The sequence below is a fragment of the Rutidosis leptorrhynchoides genome, chromosome 2, assembly GCF_046630445.1.
Source record: "Rutidosis leptorrhynchoides isolate AG116_Rl617_1_P2 chromosome 2, CSIRO_AGI_Rlap_v1, whole genome shotgun sequence".
Taxonomy (NCBI): Eukaryota; Viridiplantae; Streptophyta; class Magnoliopsida; order Asterales; family Asteraceae; genus Rutidosis; species Rutidosis leptorrhynchoides.
Genome location: NC_092334.1, coordinates 364323218 through 364350639, shown reverse-complemented (window position 1 = coordinate 364350639; position 27422 = coordinate 364323218). Strand labels below are relative to the sequence as shown.

General features: G+C 36.3%; 1 protein-coding gene across 1 annotated transcript; it reads left to right on the top strand.

Annotated features, from left to right (window-relative positions):
- Window positions 1–1976: 1976 nt before the first annotated feature.
- LOC139892020 (uncharacterized) lies at window positions 1977–7985 on the top strand. The gene is made up of 5 exons (XM_071875050.1): window positions 1977–2377; window positions 3963–4497; window positions 5720–5988; window positions 6328–6922; window positions 7314–7985. Exons 1-5 carry the CDS (start codon window positions 2258–2260, stop codon window positions 7661–7663), a joined length of 1869 nt encoding a protein of 622 aa, XP_071731151.1. The 5' UTR covers window positions 1977–2257; the 3' UTR covers window positions 7664–7985.
- Window positions 7986–27422: the final 19437 nt, after the last annotated feature.

Sequence of the window (27422 nt, the reverse complement as noted above, 5' to 3'; positions counted from 1 at the left end):
TCGATCTCAAGCGGGAAGCCGATTACGGTGTATAGATAAAAATAAATGGAGGGTAGTTACAAATAATGGGGTTTGATTCTCGCCCACTACATTTTGGTCCATGTACACTTAATTACCTAATCTACCCTTACTTATACTTATAATAATAATATAAGTTCAACTTTTTAGGGGCATAACTGTCAACTCATGAGACAAAAGTGTATAGGGATCAAAAAGTATTGTGTGAGAATCATCTCTCACAAATAAAGCTTCCGCTTCAGCTGTTTATTTAATAAATAAAACATCTCATTTCATTTAGAGTCGTTCTCGCCTATACACTTATTTTATGATATTAGTTAGTCACAGTTACCCCGGTCCCACTTAGGGGGTGTGACAGACGACCCCTATTTTTTTAGTATTATTCCGTCCAAATGTTAATTAGAAGGGTAATTTAGTCATCAAACAACTACTCATGATGATTATAAGATCATAATGTTGATTAGAAAATTTGGATAGTGTAGATTATGGATGTTAATGATAATGGAAGGCTAGGATTAGTGGTTTAAATTTTAGATGATCTATTATTAGTTTTCTTATTATAATATAAAGAGATTTAAAGTTGATACATAAACATACATTGTACATTTGAATACTTGCAAGTTAGATCCCAAATAATGGCATAATTAAAGTTATATAAAAGTGATTATATAATTTTAATTATTCAACAAACCGTAATTTTATTTTACGGGTATTACAACTAGTTGGTTTGTATTTGAGTATCGCTTTCATTGCCCAATGGTTCAACCCCAATACTCACTTGAGTATTAGACATAGTGAAGGTCAAGGGTCTTTAAAAAGTCCGTGAGGAAGTTTTTTAACGAGGAGTACGCATTCGATAAAATGTATTGGGCAAGGTTAAAAAATCAATGTTACTATGTTTTTTTTTGTTAAAAGAAGATGTGTTACTAACATCTGCCTCCGAACTAGGGATGGCAATGGATACCCGATCCAGTGGATATTCATCCGATCCATCCGATTATTCGTGGATATGGACGATCTAAATGGATATGGATATGGATGAAAAAATTTCATCCATAGATGAACCCGCTTCCACCCGAAATAACTAAATATATAAATTTATCACTCAAATTAGTATCATTTATGTAGTGATATTTCATTAATTATATTCATATTTATCTTTCGTTATATTTTTTCTAAAAATATAACTTTATTCTTATATTTTGTTTTGTTTAATTTAAATGTATTTATCGTACTTTGGTTGTTTAAATGTGATTCCATGTAACTAAAAGTAAGCAACTTACATGTCGATATCTTTACACATTTAATAGGCTATTTATTGAATATTTGTTATATAGATTAATAAAAATGTGACTTTCGGTTGCATAAACTAATAAAAATATTACTTTTGATCGTATATAATGAACCACCGCTTATAATTGTTAAAAATAAGATAAATTTAAATGGATATGGATAATTATCCATTAACCCGCTTCACCCGACGGATATGGATATGAATGGATGAAAACTAAAAAAAATAAATGGATATGGATACGGCCTCATCCGATCCATATCCGATCCATTGCCATCCCTACTCCGAACCACGCAGATTTGCCTGAGTGGCCACCGAGTTGTCCAATGAAGCACACCATATGGGTTCAATTCCTGGCTATGCCAAATTGTTCAAAAAGGGAGTGTGATTAGAGGGTGCACATAATGCGCAATTCATCCGGTATCAGGTCTCGCGTTCGGTTATGTTGATTACCGAGATTTTACTTTTTACGAGGGAGTCAATATAGTAGTTCATAGGAGGGTTTCATTACTTTAAAAAAAAAAAAAAAAAAAAAAAAAAAAAAAAAAAAAAACATATGCCTCCGATAAAGCTACCGGCAATGTAATTTAGTTTTTTTATAAATTTATTTTATTTTATTTATTTTATTATTAATTTATTAATTATTCTGAGAGAGGTGATTGTTTGTTGTTATTTCCGAAAGAGAAATCGCTGGAGTAGCCTGGATCCGAAGGCTTGTATTCCATTGCTGCAAATCACCAATTCAATTCGATTCGCCCTCTTCATTCAAATCAAATCGAACTACCAAAACCTCACTATAATCAATCAAAACCTCTTTCAGATCGAGACTGGATGTTAACAGATCTTGCTACTACGATTAGGCGTTTATGTCTTTGAATTCAATTTACTTTACTTTCATTGGTAAAGTAATCAAATAATTCGTTGATTTATAAACAATAAAGAAGACGAATGGATCAATTCGAATTGTACTTCAAGAGAGCAGATTTAGATCAAGACGGGCGTGTTAGTGGTCCTGAAGCCGTTTCCTTCTTTCAAGCCTCTGGTTTACCTAAACCTGTTCTCGCTCAGGTTACCATTTTTAACTACTTGACTAACTTATATCTCAATTTTGCCCTAGTTCATATAACTTTGTATTCAGTGAGTCTATCTATTTCTTATGAATTTGTGTTAGTTTAGGGTTTGATTTATGTTTATATAAGTTATTAGACATACATGTGTATGTATTTACTCACAATTCAGTTTGTGTGTTAGAATACTGATCCAGTTTCCATCATCAGAGGCTTGTAATCTGTCTGGATGTGGATTTTTTTTTCACAAATTTATCCTAAATTCAGGATGGTTTGTCTCAGTACTAATTGTAGTGTTTTGTAATCATCAGCAAATTATATTGAGTGTTTAGGGTAAGTGACTATGATTGTGAAGTTTTTGATTTAATCCAGAAAGGAATTATGTAAGAAAGTTTAATACGCACGACACGATAGAAATTTATAGAACATGAATCAGTGCTGTAAACTGCGGCCGCCTTGGCCGTTGCGTTGGCCGGTGCGGCGGTTTTGTGAATAGTCCGTCCCGACTTGAACAAAAACGTCTAATACGTCGGTCAACGGTCAAAAGTCATGTCAAAGTCGGGAAAAGTCATCTCAACGCTGGCTAAAAGTTGACTTTTTGTCGGGCCATGTCCTAATCTAAATGAAAATCCCTATACTTTTAATATTAAGACACTGATTTACATGTTATCCCTTAAAGATAAATTAATAAATAAATTATATTCCTAGAAAACATTATAAAAACATGTATATTATGTAAATTACAACCACACCATTTTATTTGTAAATTATTTATTTTTAAAATAACTATATTTAAAGTATTTATGTCAGAAATATCTATATTCAATGTATTTATATTTAGAGTCAATGTTGGTCAACTCCCGACCCGTCTCGTCCCTCCAAGCTCTTCACCGACGCGTCCCTGACTCGCGTCTTTTACAACCTTGACATGAATACATATAACAGTAAAAAGTGTGAACCGTTAATACATTTTCATACCATCAAACCTAAAGTAAAAAGGCATTGTATGCTAATGCATTTGAAGAAGCAACAATTGACAAGGTAGTTGATAATATGATATGGTGAGGTATGTGAGTAGACTTCTTCACTCAAGCTAGCAATTATGGAAAAAGAAATCCATTTAATCGAATAACCCCATTAGAGCGTCAAATAGTCTTTTCTTGTTGGTTTGTGTAGCCTCATTTTCTCTCCATATATTGCTGCATGCACCAACAAATCCTAATTTCAACAATAGTTGAACATATCAATTATTTTAACTGTTTGTAGTAGCATATGAGCTGCTAATAGAAAAAGTTCTGTTTTGATTAGGTCGTACATTCATATCAGTTATCTAATGTTTATGGAACATATACGTTACACAATAATGTTTGATTAATTCTGCTGATGTCTCACATAACCTGCATCCTGTAGGTAGCATCCATGCTTAATATTATGCCATTTTTACTTTGAAGATTGTATTATATTAAGAAGATAAGGTTGCATAGTATATGCTAGTGCAGTTTTTATATTCCTTTCTTCTCTATATTAATAATAGTAGTATTAATACAAGGTCAATTCTTACTGTCAATTTGTCATTCATTCTGTAGATATGGACATTTGCTGATCAAAATCGAATAGGCTACCTTGGTCGAGCAGAGTTTTACAATTATCTGAAGCTTGTAACTGTTGCACAAAGTAAACGAGACCTTACTCCAGACATGGTGAAGGCAGCATTATATGGACGTGCGTCAGCTAAAATTCCTCCCCCCAAGATCAATCTTGAGGCCTTACCTGCTCCTCGCTCAAATTTAAATGTGGGTCCACCTACTCAGTATCCACAGACTGGTAGCATTGCCCCACCAGTATCTCAAGGGCCGCAAGGCTACACGCCGCAACAAGGTCAAGTCACGAGACCACCTTCTAACACAACATTTCAATTGCAACCTGGACCCAATCATGTAACGCCAGGTGGAGGCATGAGTCGTCCTCCAGGTTCAACTAGCTCCGCACCTGGTGTACCTTCTCAACCTCCTAGTAAAGGAATTAATCCTTCGATGCCCATGGATGTTGATACAGATAGAGATGGAAAAGTTACTGGTGAACAGGCACGGAATCTGTTCTTAAGTTGGAAGTTGCCAAGAGGTAGGTGAATTTTTAATTTTCTTTCATTTTGTTTAGTTTTGTAGTTATGAACACAACTTCAACACACACAATCTTAAATAAAATGAGATGTTCTATTGCTGCCAATTTATCTAATAAGTAGAATACCCATAGTAAGTGTTCTTGATTCAACTTTAAGAGTGTAAAGCCCGTGATCCATTTCATGTCAACTCTAATTAGTTACAAAAATTTTTTAACCTCGACAATTGATGCAAATTAACTTAGCTCTATGTATTTGTATCCATTTGAGACAAATTTGAGACCCAAGAGTAGTTAGTGATGTGTACAATTTGCCAACAAAAGCAGATATGTCAGTCCATAAGCTAGCTACTTATGGTAGGTGAAATGGGATCCAGAAGCTCTCATCTATGCCATAGCTTAATCAAATTGTGTTACATTACTCACTGTTGATATATTTTTCCAATTCAATATGGTTAGTCATTCTTTGACGTCAGTTTACTTAAAGATTACGAACAATGAAATATCACTGTTCACTAACGTATAACAAGCGACTTTAAGCATTCAAATATCTTAAGCATGGTATTACATTATTTTGACGGATTATGTGCAGGTTGTCTCTGAAAAGTAGTTTTAACCGACTAACTGTTTCTATCTTAATAAAACAAACACATTCACTATAAGTATATGCTTTATTATACAAAATATGAACCGAGTTTAAAAACACTTTGACTAATCTTTATGCAACAAAAATATAAAGACATATTTTTCAGCAATTTCCATCACGAATATATTCCAAAAAAAAAACTGAGCTTTTACTTTGCGCATAAACATGAATATCAGCTATTTTATCAAACAAATGGACCATGTTTTTTTTTTAGCAATTTCTAGCACGCCCTTAAACCAGAAAGCTGAGTTTTTATTACTGGTCTCATAAAAACAAATATTAAAGAGCTGCTTATTTAGTACATGGAGCTTAGCTCCTGGGAACGGAGAAGTCTAAACCCACTTACTTTGTAGTGTTAACATGTTCCAGTTTATTAATGTTGTCCGCATCCGAATTACCAGTCTGAACTTTTGGTATTACGGTACATAACTGGTGTCATATATGCAAACGGTGAACGAGACAAAGACATTTTTCTTATCTTGAATTAATCTTCTAGTTTTCTTTTGTTGTTTTTTGAATGGTTCAATGAAATACTACTATATCCTCTAATAAACTTCGTTATGTTTAAATTTGTTTCAGAGATCTTAAAGCAAGTCTGGGACTTGTCTGATCAAGACAACGACAGCATGCAACCTTTGCATCCGGATTCTTTGATAAAATTTTCAAAAATCGCCTTCCAATGTTTGCAAGAATACCCTGAAAGCCGGCCATTGATGTCTCATGTTGTTAGAGAACTCGAGGCCGCACTTGAAATGCAGGAGCATCAATATCTCAAACTGCAAAAAGAGTATGAAGAGATCAAATACGAATCCATAGAAGATTCCCAGGAGCATCGTTTAATAAACACGGTAATTAGATACTTCATGTTAATTTATTTATCTTTTTATATATCAGGGGCTATTACTCATGATTTTCGGAATCTATGAAAACGTATATATATTTAGAAAATACGGTTACAAAGATCTTTATCTTCTCACCAAAGACACAACTTTAATCTCGGTAGTGACAAATTTATACTTTATAACCTTAATTTGTTATTTCATTTTGAAATATAACATAAACGAGTTAGATAACAAACCGGATACCAAAGGGCCATTGGAAAAATATTTGGAAAAATTTGTGACTTGTTTGACTCATAATTTAAATTTTTTTTTTTTTATATTTTTTTTTACCAATCTAAAATGCAGTACTCAGGTATAAGTATACAAGGGTCATTGACATCATCTTACAAGAGTTTCACACTTGAAGAGGTAACAAGGGCAACCGATGGTTTTTCGGATAAAAAACTGTTAGGAGAAGGAGCATTTGGGAAAGTCTTCCATGGCCACATCTCTGGAAACGGGTACGATGGACTAGTTGCGGTGAAGCGATTGAAGGAATGTTCGAAACAAGGACAAGATGAGTTCCAAAAGGAAATTGAACTATTATCTACTTGCAATCATCCTAACATAATTTCTTTAATCGGATGCTGTGATCAAGGATCTGAAAAGATTCTCGTATACGACTTCATGAAAAAAGGTTCACTTTATGATTGTCTATATAGAGAAAAAGAAAAAACACCTCGATTGAGTGTTGAGCAACGCCTTGAAATCTGCATAGGAGTGGCTAAAGGTCTAAATTACCTTCATTCTGGGAGGCAAAATAACATCATTCACAGTGACCTCAAGACTGACAACATTTTATTAGATGCTGATTTGGTTCCAAAGATATCTGATTTTGGATTATCTAGAACTCGTGCTGTAGGCCCATCAAGTTCAGATGTAGTTACGAATACTACTAAAGGTATATATCGTCACCATCATTGTGTCTCACAAATTTAATTGCTCTATTTTTTAACGAATGGGATTAACAAGGAGTGGAGTATTTTTACTATGATGTACACAACTTGAACATGTTATCTTGGACTTTTTTTTTACCTTTTCTCTTGCCACCCAAAATATGCTTTTGGTTATATTTGAATCTAAAACCTCTTGTGACGTTATCAAGACTCACAGACTATCTTGGAATAGCTTAATTACTGTATTCTTACTTTTCATTAGAACGAAAAACACACATACCCAATCTCAAACTCATCAGGGTTTGATGAGTTACCTTGATACTGCTTTGTCAATGACTTTTGGTTATTCTTTTCTTACATAATTTCAAAAAATCTAAACAAGAAATATATTGACAGGTACCGAAGGATATATAGCTCCCGAATGTTACGAGCCCAACTACAAAGTAAGTAGAAAAGCCGATGTATACGCTTTTGGTGTGGTGTTTTTGGAAGTTTTATGCGAAAGGGCACCCTGGGAGAGACTACTTATGCTGGCACTTCCTAACATCTTGAGAAGAGAATTCCCAGAGACTGCCCCTGAATCTGTTAAAAGGAATATCTCTCCAAGATGTTCACAAGTATGTATATATATTATAAAGGATTGCTTGGACAATGACCCCCGTAAGCGTCCTACCATAGATTTAGTAGTCGATAACCTTGAATCGGCATTGAAACTGCAAAAGCAGGAAAGGCAAGCTAATAGTTAATTGCTCTGAATCAAACTCAAAAACAGTTGTCAACAACAATAAGAACGATAGGTTCTCATTTAGTTTGGTTTTTTCCGTTGTTTTTGCTATTTTTGTTGTTGCATCTTGTTTCTTGTAATTGGTTCGGTTCATATGTTTGGTCTTTTGGTGATGTTAGGTTTGTTAGCATTCTGTTTTGCTTGTCTGGTCGGATTAGCTCCGTTATAGATTGCGGGTAGGCTTTCGTTTTCTAGTTTAGCCAATCCGTTTTGTCGTCGTATCCTTGTTTGGTTTTTTCATCTTTGATAAAATAATCTTTGTTTAATAGTGCACGTTATTTTAGGAAAAAAATATAATAATTTATGTATTCATGTTGATGTAATTATCTCCTTAGCTTTGTTTTAACAAGTTGTTGATAACCTTAAATCAGCATTGAAACAATAAAAACAGGAAAGGCAGGCTAAATGTTACCAGAGTACAATATGTAGTTTAGGATCAACAAGTCTCTGGTAAGTCAATTAGGTACCTATTTATAATTTATTCACTACTTTTTTTTTTTTTTTTTTTTTGGCGAAAAAATGAAAACTTATATATAACCGAGGTCGCTTTTCAAAGGAAAACGCCCACAGCAAGAATTACAAAAATACGGGGGAAACGGGGAAGCCCGCACCTAGTTAGCAACCATCTCGAACACTATCTATATTCGAGGCTCCCCTAACATCCCGAAAACCTTACAAACAAACTAACCAAACAAAATCGAAAACTACATGAATAAAGTAAGAACCAAAATGAAACGAATTATACAAGACGAACCTCAACAATCAACCTCTAAGTTCCGCCCTTTTCAATTTGCCATTAACCGTCTCTTTCAAAGTATTTTTGCCGGACAAATTCTCAATTTTGTAGGACAACACATAAGCCGATCCATCACCCGGTACGCCCTCATCGGCTAAACGTGTCATCGTCTCATCGAAAGCCGCGAAAGCCTCCGCGGACATAGTTCCTCTCCCGAGTGCTGATGAACCGCCATCTCTTCCATCTCGAGGACCCATAAACAAGCTTTGAATTGCTTCTCCATAATCATGGCAAGAGAGCTTAGATGCATTTTAAAGTTGTTTTTATTAGTTTACATGAAACTCATTTCAATTAATCAAGTCTTAACAAGTATGATTGCTTAACATGTTGGAAACATTTAATCATGTAAATATAGTTTTCATTTAATATATAAATCATGGAAAAGTTCGGGTCACTACATTTGATGGGCCAAGAACCAACTCAAGAACCAAAACATTGATCGAGTGTTTTGATTGTTCCTGTTCTCGAACAAAATTCACACACGACAGACACATAAACTTGTTCTTAAACATTTGTGTTTCGATATTTTCCTTTCCTTTCTATTCTGTCGCTAACACCTATCACCATAATACCACCTTTTTAATTTACTGTCACTCGATTCCCTACTACTGTTGGTCGAAATAGAACCTGCTGCTATGATACGTGAACGATGATAATTATGGTGATAACAATGATACAGAAGATGATGGTAATATTTGATGATAATCGGTGATATAAGATAATGAAAGATGACGGTGATCATGATGAGTAGTTATGGGTTTGAAATTAGGAAGAAGAAGATAAAAAGAGAACTATATATTACGGGTTATATATTTTTCAGTCTAAGTATATATTAGAAAAGCATTAACAGAAGGATGGTAAGGAGGGTTTGTGCGTGAGTGGGAGATCGAGGGTTCGAGCCCGGTCCATGGCAATTCTTTTTAGAAAAAGCTTATAAGGGTATACACAATTATTTTTATTTCTATTATTATTATTATTATGAATTATGATCATTAATATTATTGTTATGATTATTATTATTATTATTATTAATTATTAATGTTATTATTACAATTATTATTACAAGTATTATAAATATTATTATTATTATCATTATTATTATTATTATTATTATTATTATTATTATTATTATTATTATTATTATTATTATTATTATTATTAGTATTGTTATTAAAAAGTATTATGAATATCATCATTATTATTATCATTAATCTGATTAGTATTATTCTATAACTATTAGTATTATTATTATTATGTTAGTTATTATTATTAACGAAATGATTATTAATAAAATTTATGATATTATCATTTTAATTACTAGTATTATCATTTAAAATTTTTAATAGTATTATCATCACTAATATTAGTATTATTAGTAGCATTATTATTATTGTATTATAATTGTTAGTATTATTATTATGATTTCAAGGAATTACTAAAATTATTATAACTATTGTTATCATGGATATTATAATTATAATACAATTTAGTATTATTATCATTATTAATATCATTATTTTTATTAACATTATTATTATCACTCTTATCATTATTATTATAAAATATCATAATTATTACTAATATTAATATTATCATAATTAATAATTTCACAAACAAATGATCTTTATATAAAGATATATTTAATATACATAAATTAACTATATTAATATCTTCATTTATTTAAAATATATGAAATGAATATATTTAAACAAATAATGAAACCTATAAATTATTATTATAAAAATGATATCACTAATATATATATATATATATATATATATATATATATATATATATATATATATATATATATATATATATATATATATATATATATATATATATATTTGTTCGATTACAAGTTACTGTTTTAATATATATACAAATGATATAGGTTCGTGAATCCGATGCCAACCCTGCATTGTTCAGTTTCGTCGTATGAATATTTTTACTACAAAATATTGAATCGTGAGTTCATTTGATTTCCTTTTACTCTTTACATTTTTGGGACTGAGAATACATGCGCTGTTTTGATAACTATTTTATTAAATGTTTTTTTTTTAAATATATTTTTGAACTGAGAATACATGAACTGCTTTTATAAATGTTTGACGAAATGGACACAAGTATTCAAAACTGCATTCTATGATTGGATTATTTGGATTCTGAGGTTCGATTTCTATATGATTGTATTATCGACTATCGGTGAGATGATTTTGTCATTGCACTACGCATTAGCTACCGAAATGGTTCGATTTAGTAGTTAGTAACGGTGAGATGATTTTGTCATTGCACTACGCATTAGCTACCGTTTTAACTACCCTCGGTGAGATGATTTTGCATTACACTACGCACTAGCTACCGTTGTAAAATTATTGTTCGATTTCTATAAAGATTGTATTATCGACCATCGGTGAGATGATTTTGTCATTGCACTACGCATTAGCTACCGAAATGGTTCGATTTAGTAGTTAGTAACGGTGAGATGATTTTGTCATTGCACTACGCATTAGCTACCGTTTTAGCTACCCTCGGTGATGAAATGTCTCGTTCATATTGATTATAAACGTTCCATATTAATTGATTTCGTTGCGAGGTTTTGACCTCTATATGAGACGTTTTTCAAAGACTGCATTCATTTTTAAAACAACCATAACCTTTATTTCATCTATAAAGGTTTAAAAAGCATTACGTAGATTATCAAATAATGATAATCTAAAATATACCGTTTACACACGACCATTACATAATGGTTTACAATACGAATATATTACATCAAAAATAAGTTTCATGAATGCAGTTTTACATAATATCGTACAAGCATGGACTCCAAATCTTGTCCTTATTTTAGTATGCAACAGCGGAAGCTCTTAGTATTCACCTGAGAATAAACATGCTTTAAACGTCAACAAAAATGTTGGTGAGTTATAGGTTTAACCTATATATATCAAATCGTAACAATAGACCACAAGATTTCATATTTCAATACACATCACATACATAGAGATAAAAATCATTCATATGGTGAACACCTGGTAACCGACATTAACAAGATGCATATATAAGAATATCCCCATCATTCCGGGACACCCTTCGGATATGATATAAATTTTGAAGTACTAAAGCATCCGGTACTTTGGATGAGGTTTGTTAGGCCCAATAGATCTATCTTTAAGATTCGCGTCAATTAGGGTGTCTGTTCCCTAATTCTTAGATTACCAGACTTAATAAAAAGGGGCATATTCGATTTCGATAATTCAACCATAGAATGTAGTTTCACGTACTTGTGTCTATTTTGTAAATCATTTATAAAACCTGCATGTATTCTCATCCCAAAAATATTAGATTTTAAAAGTGGGACTATAACTCACTTTCACAGATATTTCCTTCCTCGGAAATAAGACTTGGCCACGGATCGATTCACGAACCTATACAAATATGTACATATATATCAAAGTATGATCAAAATATAATTACAACCATTTTTATTATGTTTTAAAGATTTGAGTGAATTAAGTCAGCTGTCCTCGTTAGTAACCTACAACTAGTTGTCCACAGTTAGATGTACTGAAATAAATCGATATATATTATCTTGAATCAATCCACGACCCAGTGTATACACGTCTCAGGCTAGATCACAACTCAAAGTATATATATTTTTGGAATCAACCTCAACCCTGTATAGCTAACTCCAACATTACTGCATATAGAGTATGGTTGTTCCAAATAATATATATACATGGGTCAATATGATATGTCAAAACATTTGCATACGTGTCTATGGTATCCCAAGATTACATAATATATTAAAATACATGTATAATACAATATAAGTTAGCTATGATATAATTTGTATAGATTTGTTAAACATTTCCCGTAGCTAAAAAGATCAAAAATATCCAATCTTGTTTTACCCATAACTTCTTCATTTTAAATCCGTTTTGAGTGAATAAAATTGCTATGGTTTCATATTGAACTCTAATTTAAGAATCCAAACAGAAAAAGTATAGGTTTATAGTCGGAAATTTAAGTTACATGTCAATTACTAAAGAGGTAGTCATTTCCGTCGAAAGAACGACATCTTGATGACCATTTTGAAAAAACATACTTTCACTTTGAGTTTAACCAAGATTTTTGGATATAGTTTCATGTTCATATGAAAAATTATTTTCCCAGAAGAACAACTTTTAAATCAAAGTTTATCATAGTTTTTAATTATCCAAACCAAAACAGCCCCAGATTTCACTACGACGGCGTATATCCGATTTTATGGTGTTCATCGTGTTTCCAGGTTTTAAATTATTAAGTTAGCATATCATATAGATATAGAACATGTGTTTAATTTATTTTAAAAGTCAAGTTAGAAGAATTAACTTTTGTTTGCGAACAAGTTTAGAATTAACTAAACTATGTTCTAGTGATTACAAGTTTAAACCTTCGAATAAGATAGCTTTATATGTATGAATCGAATGATGTTATGAACATCATTACTACCTCAAGTTTTCTAGATAAAACTAATGGAAATTAGAAAAATGGATCTAGCTTCAAAGGATCCTTGGATGGCTTGAAAGTTCTTGAAGCAGAATCATGACACGAAAACAGTTCAAGTAAGATTTTCACTCGAAATAAGATTGTTATAGTTGTAGAAATTGAATCAAAGTTTGAATATGAATATTACCTTGAATTAGAAAGATAACCTACTGTAAATAACAAAGGTTCCTTGATCTTAGATGATTACTTGGAATGGATTAGAAAGTTTGGAAGTAGACTTGCAAACTTGGAAGTATTCTTGATTTTTATGAAACTATACTTATGGAATTTATGAAGAACACTTAGAACTTGAAGATGGAACTTGAGAGAGATCGCTTATATGAAGAAAATTGAAGAATGAAAGTGTTTGTAGGTGTTTTTGTTCGTTGGTATATAAATTAGATATAAAGGATATGTAATTTTGTTTTCATGTAAATAAGTCATGAATGATTACTAATATTTTTGTAATTTTATGAGATATTTCATGCTAGTTGCCAAATGATGGTTCCCACATGTGTTAGGTGACTCACATGGGCTGCTAAAAGCTGATCATTGGAGTGTATATACCAATAGTACATACATCTAAAAGCTGTGTATTGTACGAGTATGAATACGGGTGCATACGAGTAGAATTGTTGATGAAACTGAACGAGGATGTAATTGTAAGAATTTTTGTTAAGTAGAAGTATTTTGATAAGTGTCTTGAAGTCTTTCAAAATTGTATGAATACATATTAAAACACTACATGTATATACATTTTAACTGAGTCGTTAAGTCATCGTTAGTCGTTACATGTAAATGTTGATTTGAAACCTTTAAGTTAACGATCTTGTTAAATGTTGTTAACCCAATGTTTATTATATCTAATGAGATGTTAAATTATTATATTATCATGATATTATGATATATTAATATATCTTAATACGATATATATACATTTAAATGTCGTTACAACGATAATCGTTACATATATGTCTCGTTTCGAAATCATTAAGTTAGTAGTCTTGTTTTTACATATGTAGTTCATTGTTAACACACTTAATGATATATTTAAATATAATTTTATCATGTTAAATATAGTGTATCAATATCTTAATATGATACATATGTATTTAGTAGACATTATCATAACGATAATCGTTATATATATCATTTCGAGTTTCTTAACTTAGTAATCTCATTTCTTATGTATATCACACATTGTTAATATACTTAGTGAGATACTTACTCATCATAATCTCATGTCAACCATATATATATGTCTATATATACCACAACATGTAGTTTTTACAAATTTGTAACGTTCGTGAATCGCCGGTCAACTTGGGTAATCAATTGTCTATATGAAACTTATTTCATTTAATCAAGTCCTAACAAGTTTGATTGCTTAACACGTTGGAAACATTTAGTCATGTAAATATCAATCTCAATTAATATATATAAACATGGAAAAGTTCGGGTCACTACAGTACCTACCCGTTAAATAAATTTCGTCCCGAAATTTTAAGCTGTTAAAGGTGTTGACGAATCTTCTGGAAATAGATGCGGGTATTTCTTCTTCATCTGATCTTCACGCTCCCAGGTGAACTCGAGTCCTCTACAAGCATTCCATCGAACCTTAACAATTGGTATCTTGTTTTACTTAAGTCTCTTAACCTTACGATCCATTATTTCGACGGGTTCTTCAATGAATTGAAGTTTTTCATTGATTTGGATTTCGTCCAACGGAATAGTGAGATCTTCTTTAGCAAAACATTTCTTCAAATTCGAGACGTGGAAAGTGTTATGTACAGCCGCGAGTTGTTGAGGTAGCTCCAGTTGGTAAGCTACTGGTCTGACACGATCTATAATCTTGAATGGTCCAATGTACCTTGGATTTAGTTTCCCCCGTTTACCAAATCGAACAATGCCTTTGCAAGGTGAAACCTTAAGCATGACCATTTCTCCAATTTCAAACTCTATATCTTTTCTTTTACTGTCCGCGTAGCTCTTTTGTCGACTCTGGGCGGTTTTCAATCGTTGTTGAATTTGGATGATTTTCTCGGTAGTTTCTTGTATTATGTCCGGACCCGTAATCTGTCTATCCCCTACTTCATTCCAACAAATCGGAGACCTGCACTTTCTACCATAAAGTGCCTCAAACGGAGCCATCTCAATACTAGAATGATAACTGTTGTTGTAGGAAAATTCTGCTAACGGTAGGTGTCGATCCCAACTGTTTCCGAAATCAATAACACATGCTCGTAGCATGTCTTCAAGAGTTTGTATCGTCCTTTCGCTCTGCCCATAAGTTTGTGGATGATAGGCAGTACTCATGTCTAGACGAGTCCCCAATGCTTGTTGCAACGTCTTCCAGAACCTTGAAACAAATCTACCATCCCTATCAGAGATAATAGAGACGGGTATTCCATGTCTGGAGACAACCTCCTTCAAATACAATCGCACCAACTTCTCCATTTTGTCATCTTCTCTCATTGGCAGGAAGTGTGCTGACTTGGTGAGACGATCAACTATTACCCAAATAGTATAATAACCACTTGCAGTCCTTGGTAATTTAGTAATGAAATCCATAGTAATGTTTTCCCATTTCCATTCCGGGATTTCAGGTTGTTATAGTAGACCTGATGGTTTCTGATGTTCAGCTTTGACCTTAGAACACGTCAAACATTCTCCTATATATTTAGCAATATCGGCTTTCATACCCGGCCACCAAAAGTGTTTCTTGAGATCTTTATACATCTTCCCCGCTCCGGGATGTATTAAATATCTGGTTTTATGTGCTTCTTTAAGTAACATTTCCCTCACATCTCCAAACCTTGGTACCCAAATTCTATCAGCCCTATATCGGGTTCCGTCTTCCCGAATATTAAGATGTTTCTCTGATCCTTTGGGTATCTCATTCTTCAACTTTCCTTCTTTTACAACCCCCTATTGCGCCTCCTTTATTTGAGTAGTAAGGTTAGTACGAATGATTATATTCATAGCTTTTACCCGTGTGATGCCCCGTACAAAACCATCATGTACGATTCGTCAACAACAGGATCTTTACACGGTTGAATACTACATGCTGTTTGAAAACTAGTTTGCATTCATAAAAAGATAACGTTTTACAAAAGATAGCGCGCATCCTACGAATAGGAGCATAAACATAATTATTTGACCCTAAGGTCGTTACAAAGCCATTGTTTGAAATTAACATAAACTACGAATGCAACAGAAAAGTTCCATGAATGAGACATCTCTAGTAATGCAGCGGATAACTAATACAGCAGGTCCTTAACAGCAAGACAGCAAATCTAACAGCATGACATCAAGTCTAACAGCGGAAGCAATAAACCTCTAGGCACCTGAGAAATACACGCTTAAAAGTCAACACGAATGTTGTTGAGCTATAGTTTAAGTTGTAATAGTAACGTAAGATAGGCCACGAGATTTCAGTGCTGCAAACAGCGTATCAAAACAGTATGAAAAGTATATGTATAACCGTGGGTACCCGGTAACTAGACTTAACGTTTATAACCCCCTGAAAGTACACTTGGCGAGTGCGTATGTTCACAAAGTATTAAACACCCGTTAAATGCTAGCGCGACTAGCCCGAGTGGGGATGTCAAACCCTATGGATCCATATCTAAGATTCGCGTTCACCGGTTCAAAAACCAATGACTAAACGTTACCGTGCTAAGGAGAATGTTTATGCCGTTGTATAACCCACACACATATAAAGTTTAAGTACTCGTGCCTAACATGTAAAATGTAAAAAGCGCATGTATTCTCAGTCCCAAAATAGTTAAAGTAAAAAAGGGATGCTATAACTCACAGTGATAAAAGCGGTAAAGTCGGTAATGAAAGTACGCAAGTAGTAAGTCGGTTCGAAAGGTCGTCAACCTAAATCAAAGGTTACTAGGTTAGTAGGTTGTCTTTATAAATTCTAATAGTGCATAAAATAAGTTTAAGTGTCATCATCATCATCATTCATCATCATAAAAGCTAAGTAAGTTCGACAAGAATAGAGATCGAAACAATAGGCTAACTTCGGTAAGCTGATACGACCTCTACGTAAATCGAAAAGATGCATAGTCAGTGGCTATGGCTCTGTATATGAGTCCCCTAACATTTGACCAATTTTCAGAATCTAACTCGTCTTCGTTTGACTGTGGCGACGGTTTAAGTACGAGTAGGTCAGAAATTTCAGCACAACGTTAATAGGGTGTAGTGACTCTCGGAGGGCCATAAATCCTAAACCGTAACTCGGATTAAGACGAGGCCTAAACGGAAAATCATCTAATCGAACCGAACTAACTGAAAATAAACTTTCCAGTAGCCCAGGTGGTCTAATCAGATACGAAAATCAGTGGACAAGTGCTCTGGTGGGGTTCTTGGTGCTTGATGCTCATCACAGTTCTCATCCTTGATGCTTGTAGCTTCAAGTGTACAACTCGTTGATGGTTTAGCATCACTTTCGACCAAGATTCTACCATCAATACACAATATGTTAAGACCAAGTGGTAACACAACTCATTTAAGAGTCTTAGATGGATGATGAACCAAGGTTACATCATATCCTTAGTCTTAACACAATTACAAGTCCTATTTACAAACAAAGTTACAAACTTTACATCAATCAAACAAGTATGAACATGATCTAAGTCAAATGAAGTGATGGAACCCTAATATAGAGAGCTTGGATCAATTTCACACAATTTATAAGGTCACAAAGCTAGAAAGCTTGAACCTTTAGTGTTCTTGAAGATCTTAAAGCATAAAGCTTGGATCTTTAGGTTTCATGAAGACCATAAACACAAGTTTTGATCTTTATAACAAAACAACAAGATCATAAGCTAGAAAAACTAGATCCAACAACAAGATATGAAGATTCAAGCTAGAAAGCTTACATCTTGGTTGTTCTTGAAGATCTTGAAGCATAAAGCTTGGATCTTTAAGATATATGAAGATAACAAACAAAAGTTTGAATCTTTTTAACAAAACAACAAGATTAAAGTAAGAAAAATATAGATCTACAAAGTTGGTGAAGATTCAAAGCTAGAAAGCTTGAATCTTCCATGTTCTTGAAGGATTCATGCTTGAATCAACAAGATATAATCAAGATCAAGGCTAAAGAGCTTGATCTTCCATAATGATGATGATACACGAATTAGAAAAGAAAAAGGAAGAAGAAAGAAAACTTACAAGTATTACTAGAAAGGAAAGAAAGAAAGAACAAGTGTGTGTGAAAATCAAATGAACAAGTGAGAGGTAAATGGCTAGTATTTATAAGCAAATGAGGTTCACATGGATTGATGAGGTAGCCAAGACCAAAGGCCTTGGTGCCGTCGGTTTTTAGGGGAGGGGAGGGAGACAAGGTTTTGCTTTTTGGCTAATGGTGTCTAAAGTGTGTCCTTATGCTAGAATCCCATGTGACAAATAGATAATCCTTATCCATTATGCTAGTATGACTCATTAATTAATTAATTAATTTATTATTATGGGTCACTAGTAATAATACTTGGGCTAATTAATTGGGTCACTAGCTAGAGTAGGGTGGGCTTGAGCCCAACAAGGTAGAAAGTCCAACAAGACTAACTATTGGGCTTTAGCAATTAAGTAAATAAAATTAAGCATCCAAGGGCCCAAGTAATTATTATTATAAAATAATAATTAATATTTCGCTGCCCAAATATTCCGGTTCTGACAAAAGTCAAACGTGCGCGCAGTCCGCGGTTTATTCGAAACGTTAAATAACACTAACGGTTATAAAAGTGTCCGGTGAACAAGTTAAGTATCCTACGTACTCTAAGGCATGTTTTAACATATAATTGGAAGTAAACCACGTATATCAAGTTTCCAGAGTATAAAGTAACACAGTACGCACAAATACGCAGTTTCGCTAAAATACAAGGCACAAAAGCAAGTCGAAAAAGTCGGGTCGTTACATTACCCACCTGTTATTGGAAATTTCGTCCCGAAATTTAAGCTAAGGCAGGTGTTGGAGTCGGAAAAAGGTGAGGATACTTCTGCATCATTTGATCCTCTCGTTCCCAGGTAAACTCAGGTCCACGCTTGGCATTCCATCGGACTCGGACAATTGGAATCTTATTGCGTTTCAAGGTTTTAACCTCACGGTCCATAATTTCGACAGGTTCTTCCACGAAGTGGAGTTGTTCATCAATGGTAAGTTCTTCCAATGGTATGATAATTTCCAGTGGAGCAAGACACTTTTTCAAATTTGATACATGGAAGGTAGGATGAACAGCACTCAACTGAGTCGGAAGATCCAAACGGTAAGCAACCGGTCCGACACGTTCCACAATTTCAAAGGGTCCGATGTATCGCGAGTTTAACTTTCCGCGCTTTCCAAAGCGAATTACACCTTTCTAAGGTGCGACCTTCAACATGACACGGTCACCCACATTGAATTCAAAGTCTTTACGTTTACGGTCAGCATAACTCTTTTGGCGATCACGGGCAGTCTTAAGTCTCGCTTGAATCAGGGCAATCTTCTCTGAGGTTTCATGGACTATCTCAGGACCGGTGATTTGTACTTCACCTAACTCGGCCCAACAAATAGGAGAATGGCACTTGCGGCCATACAACGCTTCAAAAGGCGCGGCTTTAATACTCAAATGATAACTGTTATTGTAAGAGAATTCAGCTAACGGCAGATGCCTTTCCCAAGACTTTCCGAATTCAATAACACAGGCACGCAACATGTCCTCCAAAGTCTGAATCGTTCGTTCGCTCTGACCGTCGGTCTAGGGGTGATACGTGGTGCTCATGTCGAGACAGGTTCCTAAGAATTCTTGCAAGGAACGCCAGAATCTGGAAGCAAAACGGGGATCGCGATCTGAGATGATTGATAAGGGCACACCATGTCGAGATACAACCTCTTTGATGTACAATTGAGCAAGTCTCTCCATTGTATCTGTTTCTTTCATCGCTAGAAAATGAGCAGATTTGGTAAGACGGTCAACGATAACCCAGATTGTATCGTATCCGCCCACAGTCTTTGGTAGCTTCGTGATGAAATCCATTATAATTGCTTCCCACTTCCATTGTGGGATTTCTAGTTGTTGAAGTAATACAGATGGCCTCTGATGTTCAGCCTTAACCTTCGAACAAGTCAAACACCTTCCAACATAAGTTGCAACATCCTTTTTAAGATTTGGCCACCAATACTGTTCCTTAAGATCGTGGTACATTTTTCCGGCTACTGGATGAATCGAATATCTCCACTTGTGGGCTTCATCAAGTAAAAGGCTTCGTAAATCTCCATAACGGGTACCCAAATTCTTCCGGCATAACATCGGAGTCCAGACTCCTTAACCTAGAATTTAGAGACGAGAATGTTCAGGTATTCACGAGATATGTTCTCCTCCCTGAGAGCCTCTTCTTGGGCCGCTCGGATCTGGCTGTGAAGATTCGAATGGATGGTGATGTTCAGAGCCCGAACGCAAAGAGGTACCGTCCTCTCCTTTCGACTTAATGCGTCAGCTACAACATTGGCCTTGCACGAATGGTAGCGAAGTTCACAATCGTAGTCGTTCAGCGTCTCAATCAATCATCGTTGTCTCATGTTCAGCTGCTTCTGATCAAAGATGTGCTGGAGGCTTTTGTGATCGGTGAATATGGTACTCTTTGTTCCATAGAGATAGTGTCTCCACAGCTTCAATGCGAAGACAATGGCTCCAAGTTCGAGATCATGAGTAGTGTAGTTTCGCTCATGAATCTTTAGCTGACGAGAAGCATAAGCAATGACCTTCGTTCTTTGCATCAATACACAACCAAAACCATTCTTCGAAGCATCGCAGTACACAACGAAGTCGTCACTGTCTTCGGGAAGAGATAAGATAGGTGCGGTGGTTAACTTCTACTTCAGGGTTTGAAATGCTGCTTCTTGTTCGGTTTCCCAAACGAACTTCTTTCCTTTGTGAGTCAGTGCGGTCAAAGGACGCGAAATCAATGAAAACCCTTCAATAAACCTTCTGCAGTAACCGGCAAGACCTAGAAATTGGCGGATGTGAGTCGGAGTAGTGGGTGTCTCCCACATGCTGATAGCCTTGATCTTGGCGGGATCAACTTTGATACCTTGATCACTCACAATATGACCCAGAAATTGAACTTCCTTCAGCCAAAATTCACACTTGGAGAATTTGGCATAAAGATGCTCTTGTCTCAAGAGTTCGAGCACTAATCGAAGATGTTGTTCATGTTCTTCTTCACTTCGAGAATAGATGAGGATATCATCTATGAAAACGATAACGAACTTATCCATGTATGGCTTGCAGACACGATTGATGAGGTCCATGAACACGGCTGGTGCGTTGGTTAATCCGAACGGCATCACGAGAAACTTTTAATGACCATAGCGGGTTCTAAACGCAGTCTTCATCACATCACTCTCTTTCACTCTCAACTGGTGATAACCGGATCGCAAATCGATCTTAGAGTAAACGCTTGTTCCTTGCAGCTGATCAAAAAGATCGTCAATTCAGGGAAGAGGATATCGGTTCTTGATCGTCAATTTGTTGAGTTCGCGGTAGTCAATACACATACGGAAGGATCTGTCCTTCTTCTTCACGAATAAAACAGGTGCGCCCCAAGGCGACGATCTTGGTTGGATAAACCCTCGGTCGAGCAATTCCTGTAGTTGACTCTGCAATTCTTGCAGTTCTGAAGGTGCCAAACGATAAGGCGCACGAGCTACGGGTGCAGCTCCCGGCACTAGATTGATCTGGAACTCCACTGCTCTTGGTGGCGGTAATCCAGGAAACTCTTCCGGAAAGACGTCAGGGAATTCATTCACGATTCGCACGTCATTCACACTCTTCTCCTCTATTTCTAAAGCCTTCACGTGTGCTTAAACAGCAAGACGTCCTTTCTTTATGATCTTCTGCGCTTTCATACAACTAATGAGGTTCAGTTTTGAACTACATCTCTCTCCGTATATAACCTATGGCTCACCATCTCCTTGTGGTATACGAAGAGCTTTATCTCCAAAGATAACATCGGCCCTTACTTTAGTCAACCAGTCCATGCCGACAATCACGTCAAAGCTTCCCAATTTGATGGGTATCAAGTCAATTTCGAAATCCACGCCAGCTATGTTAATAATAGCTCCTCGTCCAATTTGGTCAACTTTCTCAAGTTTCCCATTGGCTACCTCAACTAGCATACTTTCTTTTAAAGGAACTAATGACCAATTTATCTTATCGCAAAAGTATCTACATACATAACTTCTATCGGCACCAGTATCAAATATCAAATAGGACAGAAGCTAAAAGGTTGTTGATAGTGAATATACCTGTCACCAAGTCGGGGTTCTCGCGTGCATCCCTTGCATTAACATTAAAAGCTCTACCTCGCGATGGTCCGCCGTCTTTTCGCTTGTCGGGACACTCATTCCTGAAGTGGCCCGTCTTTCCGCATCCGTAGCACTTCTTCGGTCCGGTGGGGTTTGCCCTTGCATTCAAAGTAGTGACCTTGCAATCCTTACCTATATACCCAGACCATTGGCACTTCTCACAAACAACATTACAACACCTAGTGTGGTGTTTGTAACACCTCTTGCATTGTGGTAGGGTACCATTGTAGTTCGGGTTAGAGCTTGTGCCGGGGTTGGGGTTTCCACCGTTGTTGTGTCTCTTAGCGGGGGTTTGATCATAGGTCCTCCCCTTACTGTTATCCCACTTTCGCTTGTCACTACTACCCGCTTCAGACTTGGACTTCTCCGGTTCATCGATGAGAATCTGATTCATGAGTGTATGCGCCATGCGCATTGCTTCGGGAACATTCGGTGGCTTGGACGAGGTGACATTACCCTTGATGGACTTAGGGTGTCCCCAAAAGTATCTCTCCATACGCTTGAATTCTGGGGTGACCATGGTAGGACACATAAGAGCTAACTCAAGAAACCTCCGATTGTAACCATCGAGATCGTTGCCAACAGCCTTCAATTGCATAAACTCCATTTTCATCTTTTGTATCTCAGTTCTCGGACAATACTCATCAATCATAGCCGCTTTGAACTCCTCCCATGGCGTAGCATACGCCTCATCAATACCTTGTGCCTGTGCCATGGTGTTCCACCACGTGAGGGCACCATCATATAGAGTGCAGGAAGCAAATTTGGTTTTGTTGGACTCGGAACAGTTGCTGACTCGGAATACTGATTCAAGCTTTTCAAACCATCTTGTGAGACCAACAGGCCCCTCAGTTCTGCTGAAGTTATGTGGTTTACAGCTCTGGAATTCCTTGTAGGTGCACCCGTTTCGAACGGGTTGGATAACCGACGGTGGTTCAGCTTGAGGGTTCATTTCCGCCAAGGCTGCGGCGACTCGTTCATTAATCATCTCTTCGATTTGAGCTGCTGTGGGTGTTGTTCGTGTGTTTGCCATTGCCCTTCGAAACAAAAGTTTTGACTTAACTCAAAATCCAGCATACAATATACAATAATACAGTATATAGTAAACAGGGAAACAACATAACGCGTGCCAATATAGTAACGCAACTAGGTACAAATACAACAAGACCAACATACAGTAACGTAATTAGAACACTATGCAAGGATTTAACAATACAAAGTTCCATTCATTAATAAAAAGTTGCATACATCCGCATAAGTTCGCACATTACATAAGGAAAACATGGAACTACAAACGAGATTACAAAATGAAACCTACTACAAAGCTCTATGGTGATGGTGGGTAAAGGATGTCCAGCACATGGGACATCTGATCCTCGAGCTCAGTTACCCGAGCACGGAGGATCTCCACCTCCCTCGTCAGTTCCTCGACAGAGGGAGGGGCTGGCAGAGCAGGCGGAGCTGCTGGTGCAGGTGGCGCTGGTGGTGCAGATGGTCCGGCTCCAGAGGTAGATGCTGCACGGCGGTAAGGCTTACGTACGAACGGATCATCCGGATAAGGCATGACCCGCTTACGGGCGGTAACCCTACGACACTGACCATGTGTGTTAGTGAACGCTCGACCTCCGTTGATCCCCGGAATAATGGTGCCATCGAAACGGTACCGCTTCTTCGGTGGGGTGGAGGGTGGCTGTACAGGTGCATCATCAGGGTCCTCCTCGTCGGAGTCATCGTCACTAGAGTCGTCTGTGGATGAGTTGTCGGATGATGAATCGTCGAAAACAGCTGGAGGCGGCGATCGGCGACCGGTAGTCATGATCCGGTGTCTGAAAGGTGGGATCGGTATGACGCGTCCATCAGGAAGGCGTCGGCACCAATGGTTATGCTCATTATGGAACGGAACATCCCCGTATTCCCCGGGAATCACAACACCACTGGAGCGGGGTTGTGGCTCCGAGGGTCCTGGGGCAAGTAGAGCTGGAATCTCCGGGGGGTCCTGGGCTCCGCCTGAGGTAACCACTGGGGCAGGTGTATGGCTGCTGGTTCCGGAGGATGAAGCGCCGGGGTCACTGGTTAACGGGACCGGTGTGTCGGTAGCAGTAGTAGGTGAGGTGGCTGACGAGTCTGAATCGCTGCCCAAAATGATGACAGGTGGAATATCCGACATCTGAACAGGGAAAAATAACTTTTCCATGTTAGTAAGTCATAAAGCAAGCATGTATTAGGCACTACAGCAACCTAGCATGGCAGTAATAATAACAGTGCTAAACAGAAATAACATGTGAAAGCAGATAGTAATCATGCAATAGCGGAAATAAGCATACAACAAGTTCACATGGCAGTGAAGATAAGCAATAGTATGCAGTAAGATCACATAGCAGTAAAAGTAAGCAGTAGCATGCAGTAAGTCTCGCAGAAACAAGTAAACTAGCAAGTTGTAGATTAGTCCTATTAGTGAATCCTACTTAGGTCTGGTCTAGACTCACTAATGCAACCTAATTCCCTACAACCAATGCTCTGATACCAACTGTGACGCCCTGTACAAAACCATCGTGTACGATTCGTTAACAACGGGATATTTACACTATTGAATACTACATGCTGTTTAAAAACCAGTTTGCATTCATAAAAAGATAACGTTTTACAAAAGATAGCGCGCATCCTACGAATAGGAGCATAAACATAATTATTTGACCCTAAGGTCGTTACAAAGCCATTGTTTGAAATTAACATAAACTACGAATGCAACTGAAAAGTTCCATGAATGAGACATCTCTAGTAATGCAGCGGATAACTAATACATCAGGTCATTAACAGCAAGACAGCAAATCTAACAGCATGACATCAAGTCTAACAGCAGAAGCAATAAACCTCTAGGCACCTAAGAAATACACGCTTAAAAGTCAACACGAATGTTGGTGAGCTATAGTTTAAGTTGTAATAGTAACATAAGATAGGCCACGAGATTTCAGTGCTGCAAACAGCGTATCAAAACAGTATGAAAAGTATATGTATAACCGTGGGCACCCGGTAACTAGACTTAACTTTTATAACCCCCTGAAAGTACACTTGGCGAGTGCGTATGTTCACAAAGTATTAAACACCCGTTAAATGCTAGCGCGACTAGCCCGAGTGGGGATGTCAAACCCTATGGATCCATATCTAAGATTCGCGTTCAACGGTTCAAAAACCAATGACTAAACGTTACCGTGCTAAGGGGAATGTTTATGCCGTTGTATAACCCACACACATATAAAGTTTAAGTACTCGTTCCTAACATGTAAAATGTAAAAAGTTCATGTATTCTTAGTCCCAAAATAGTTATAGTAAAAATAGATGCTATAACTCACAGTGATAAAAGCGGTAAAGTCGGTAATGAAAGTACGCAAGTAGTAAGTCGGTCCGAAAGGTCGTCAACCTAAATCAAAGGTTACTAGGTCATTAGGTTGTCTTTATAAATTCTAATAGTGTATAAAATAAGTTTAAGTGTCATCATCATCATCATTCATCATCATAAAAGCTAAGTAAGTTCGACAAGAATAGAGATCGAAACAATAGGCTGATTCGGTCAGCTGCTACGACCTGTACGTAAATCAAAAAGATGCATAGTCAGTGGCTATGGCTCCGTATATGAGTCCCCTAACAGCTGACCAATTTTCAGAACCTAACTCGTCTTCGTTTGACCGTGGCTACGGTTTAAGTACGAGTAGGTCAGAAATTTCAGCACAACGTTAATAGGGTGTAGTGACTCTCGGAGGGCCATAAATTCTAAACCGTAACTCGGATTAAGACGAGGCCTAAACGGAAAATCATCTAATCGAACCGAACTAACTGAAAATAAACTTTCCAGTAGCCCAGGTGGTCTAATCAGATACGAAAATCAGTGGACAAGTGCTCTGGTGGGGTTCTTGGTGCTTGATGCTCATCACGGTTCTCATCCTTGATGCTTGTAGCTTCAAGTGTACAACTCGTTGATGGTTTAGCATCACTTTTGACCAAGATTCTACCATCAATACACAATATGTTAAGACCAAGTGGTAACACAACTCATTTAAGAGTCTTAGATGGATGATGAACCAAGGTTACATCATATCCTTAGTCTTAACACAATTACAAGTCCTATTTACAAACAAAGTTACAAACTTTACATCAATCAAACAAGTATGAACATGATCTAAGTCAAATGAAGTGATGGAACCCTAAGCTAGAGAGCTTGGATCCCTTTCACACAATTTATAAGGTCACAAAGCTAGAAAGCTTGAACCTTTAGTGTTCTTGAAGATCTTGAAGCATAAAGCTTGGATCTTTAGGTTTCATGAAGACCATAAACACAAGTTTTGATCTTTATAACAAAACAACAAGAACATAAGCTAGAAAAATTAGATCCAACAACAAGATATGAAGATTCGAGCTAGAAAGCTTGCACCTTGGTTGTTCTTGAAGATCTTGAAGCATAAAGCTTGGATCTTTAAGATATATGAAGATAACAAACAAAAGTTTGAATCTTTTTAACAAAACAACAAGATTAAAGTAAGAAAAATATAGATCTACAAAGTTGGTGAAGATTCAAAGCTAGAAAGCTTGAATCTTCCATATTCTTGAAGGATTCATGCTTGAATCAACAAGATTTAATCAAGATCAAGGCTAAAGAGCTTGATCTTCCATAATGACGATGATACACGAATTAGAAAAGAAAAAGGAAGAAGAAAGAAAACTTACAAGTATTACTAGAAAGGAAAGAAAGAAAGAACAAGTGTGTGTGAAAATCAAATGAACAAGTGAGAGGTAAATGACTAGTATTTATAAGCAAATGAGGTTCACATGGATTGATGAGGTGGCCAAGACCAAAGGCCTTGGTGCCGTCGGTTTTTAGGGGAGGGGAAGGAGACAAGGTTTTGCTTTTTGGCTAATGGTGTCTAAAGTGTGTCCTTATGCTAGAATCTCATGTGACAAATAGATAATCCTTATCCATTATGCTAGTATGACTAATTAATTAATTAATTAATTAATTAATTTATTATTATGGGTCACTAGTAA

Bases quoted from the DNA above. Each gene is read 5' to 3' on its own strand.
- LOC139892020 (XM_071875050.1), top strand. From the start codon at position 2,258: ATGGATCAATTCGAATTGTACTTCAAGAGAGCAGATTTAGATCAAGAC. The intron at 2,378-3,962 runs GTTACCATTTTT...TTCATTCTGTAG, and splicing joins CTAAACCTGTTCTCGCTCAG to ATATGGACATTTGCTGATCA. The intron at 5,989-6,327 runs GTAATTAGATAC...TCTAAAATGCAG, and splicing joins AGCATCGTTTAATAAACACG to TACTCAGGTATAAGTATACA.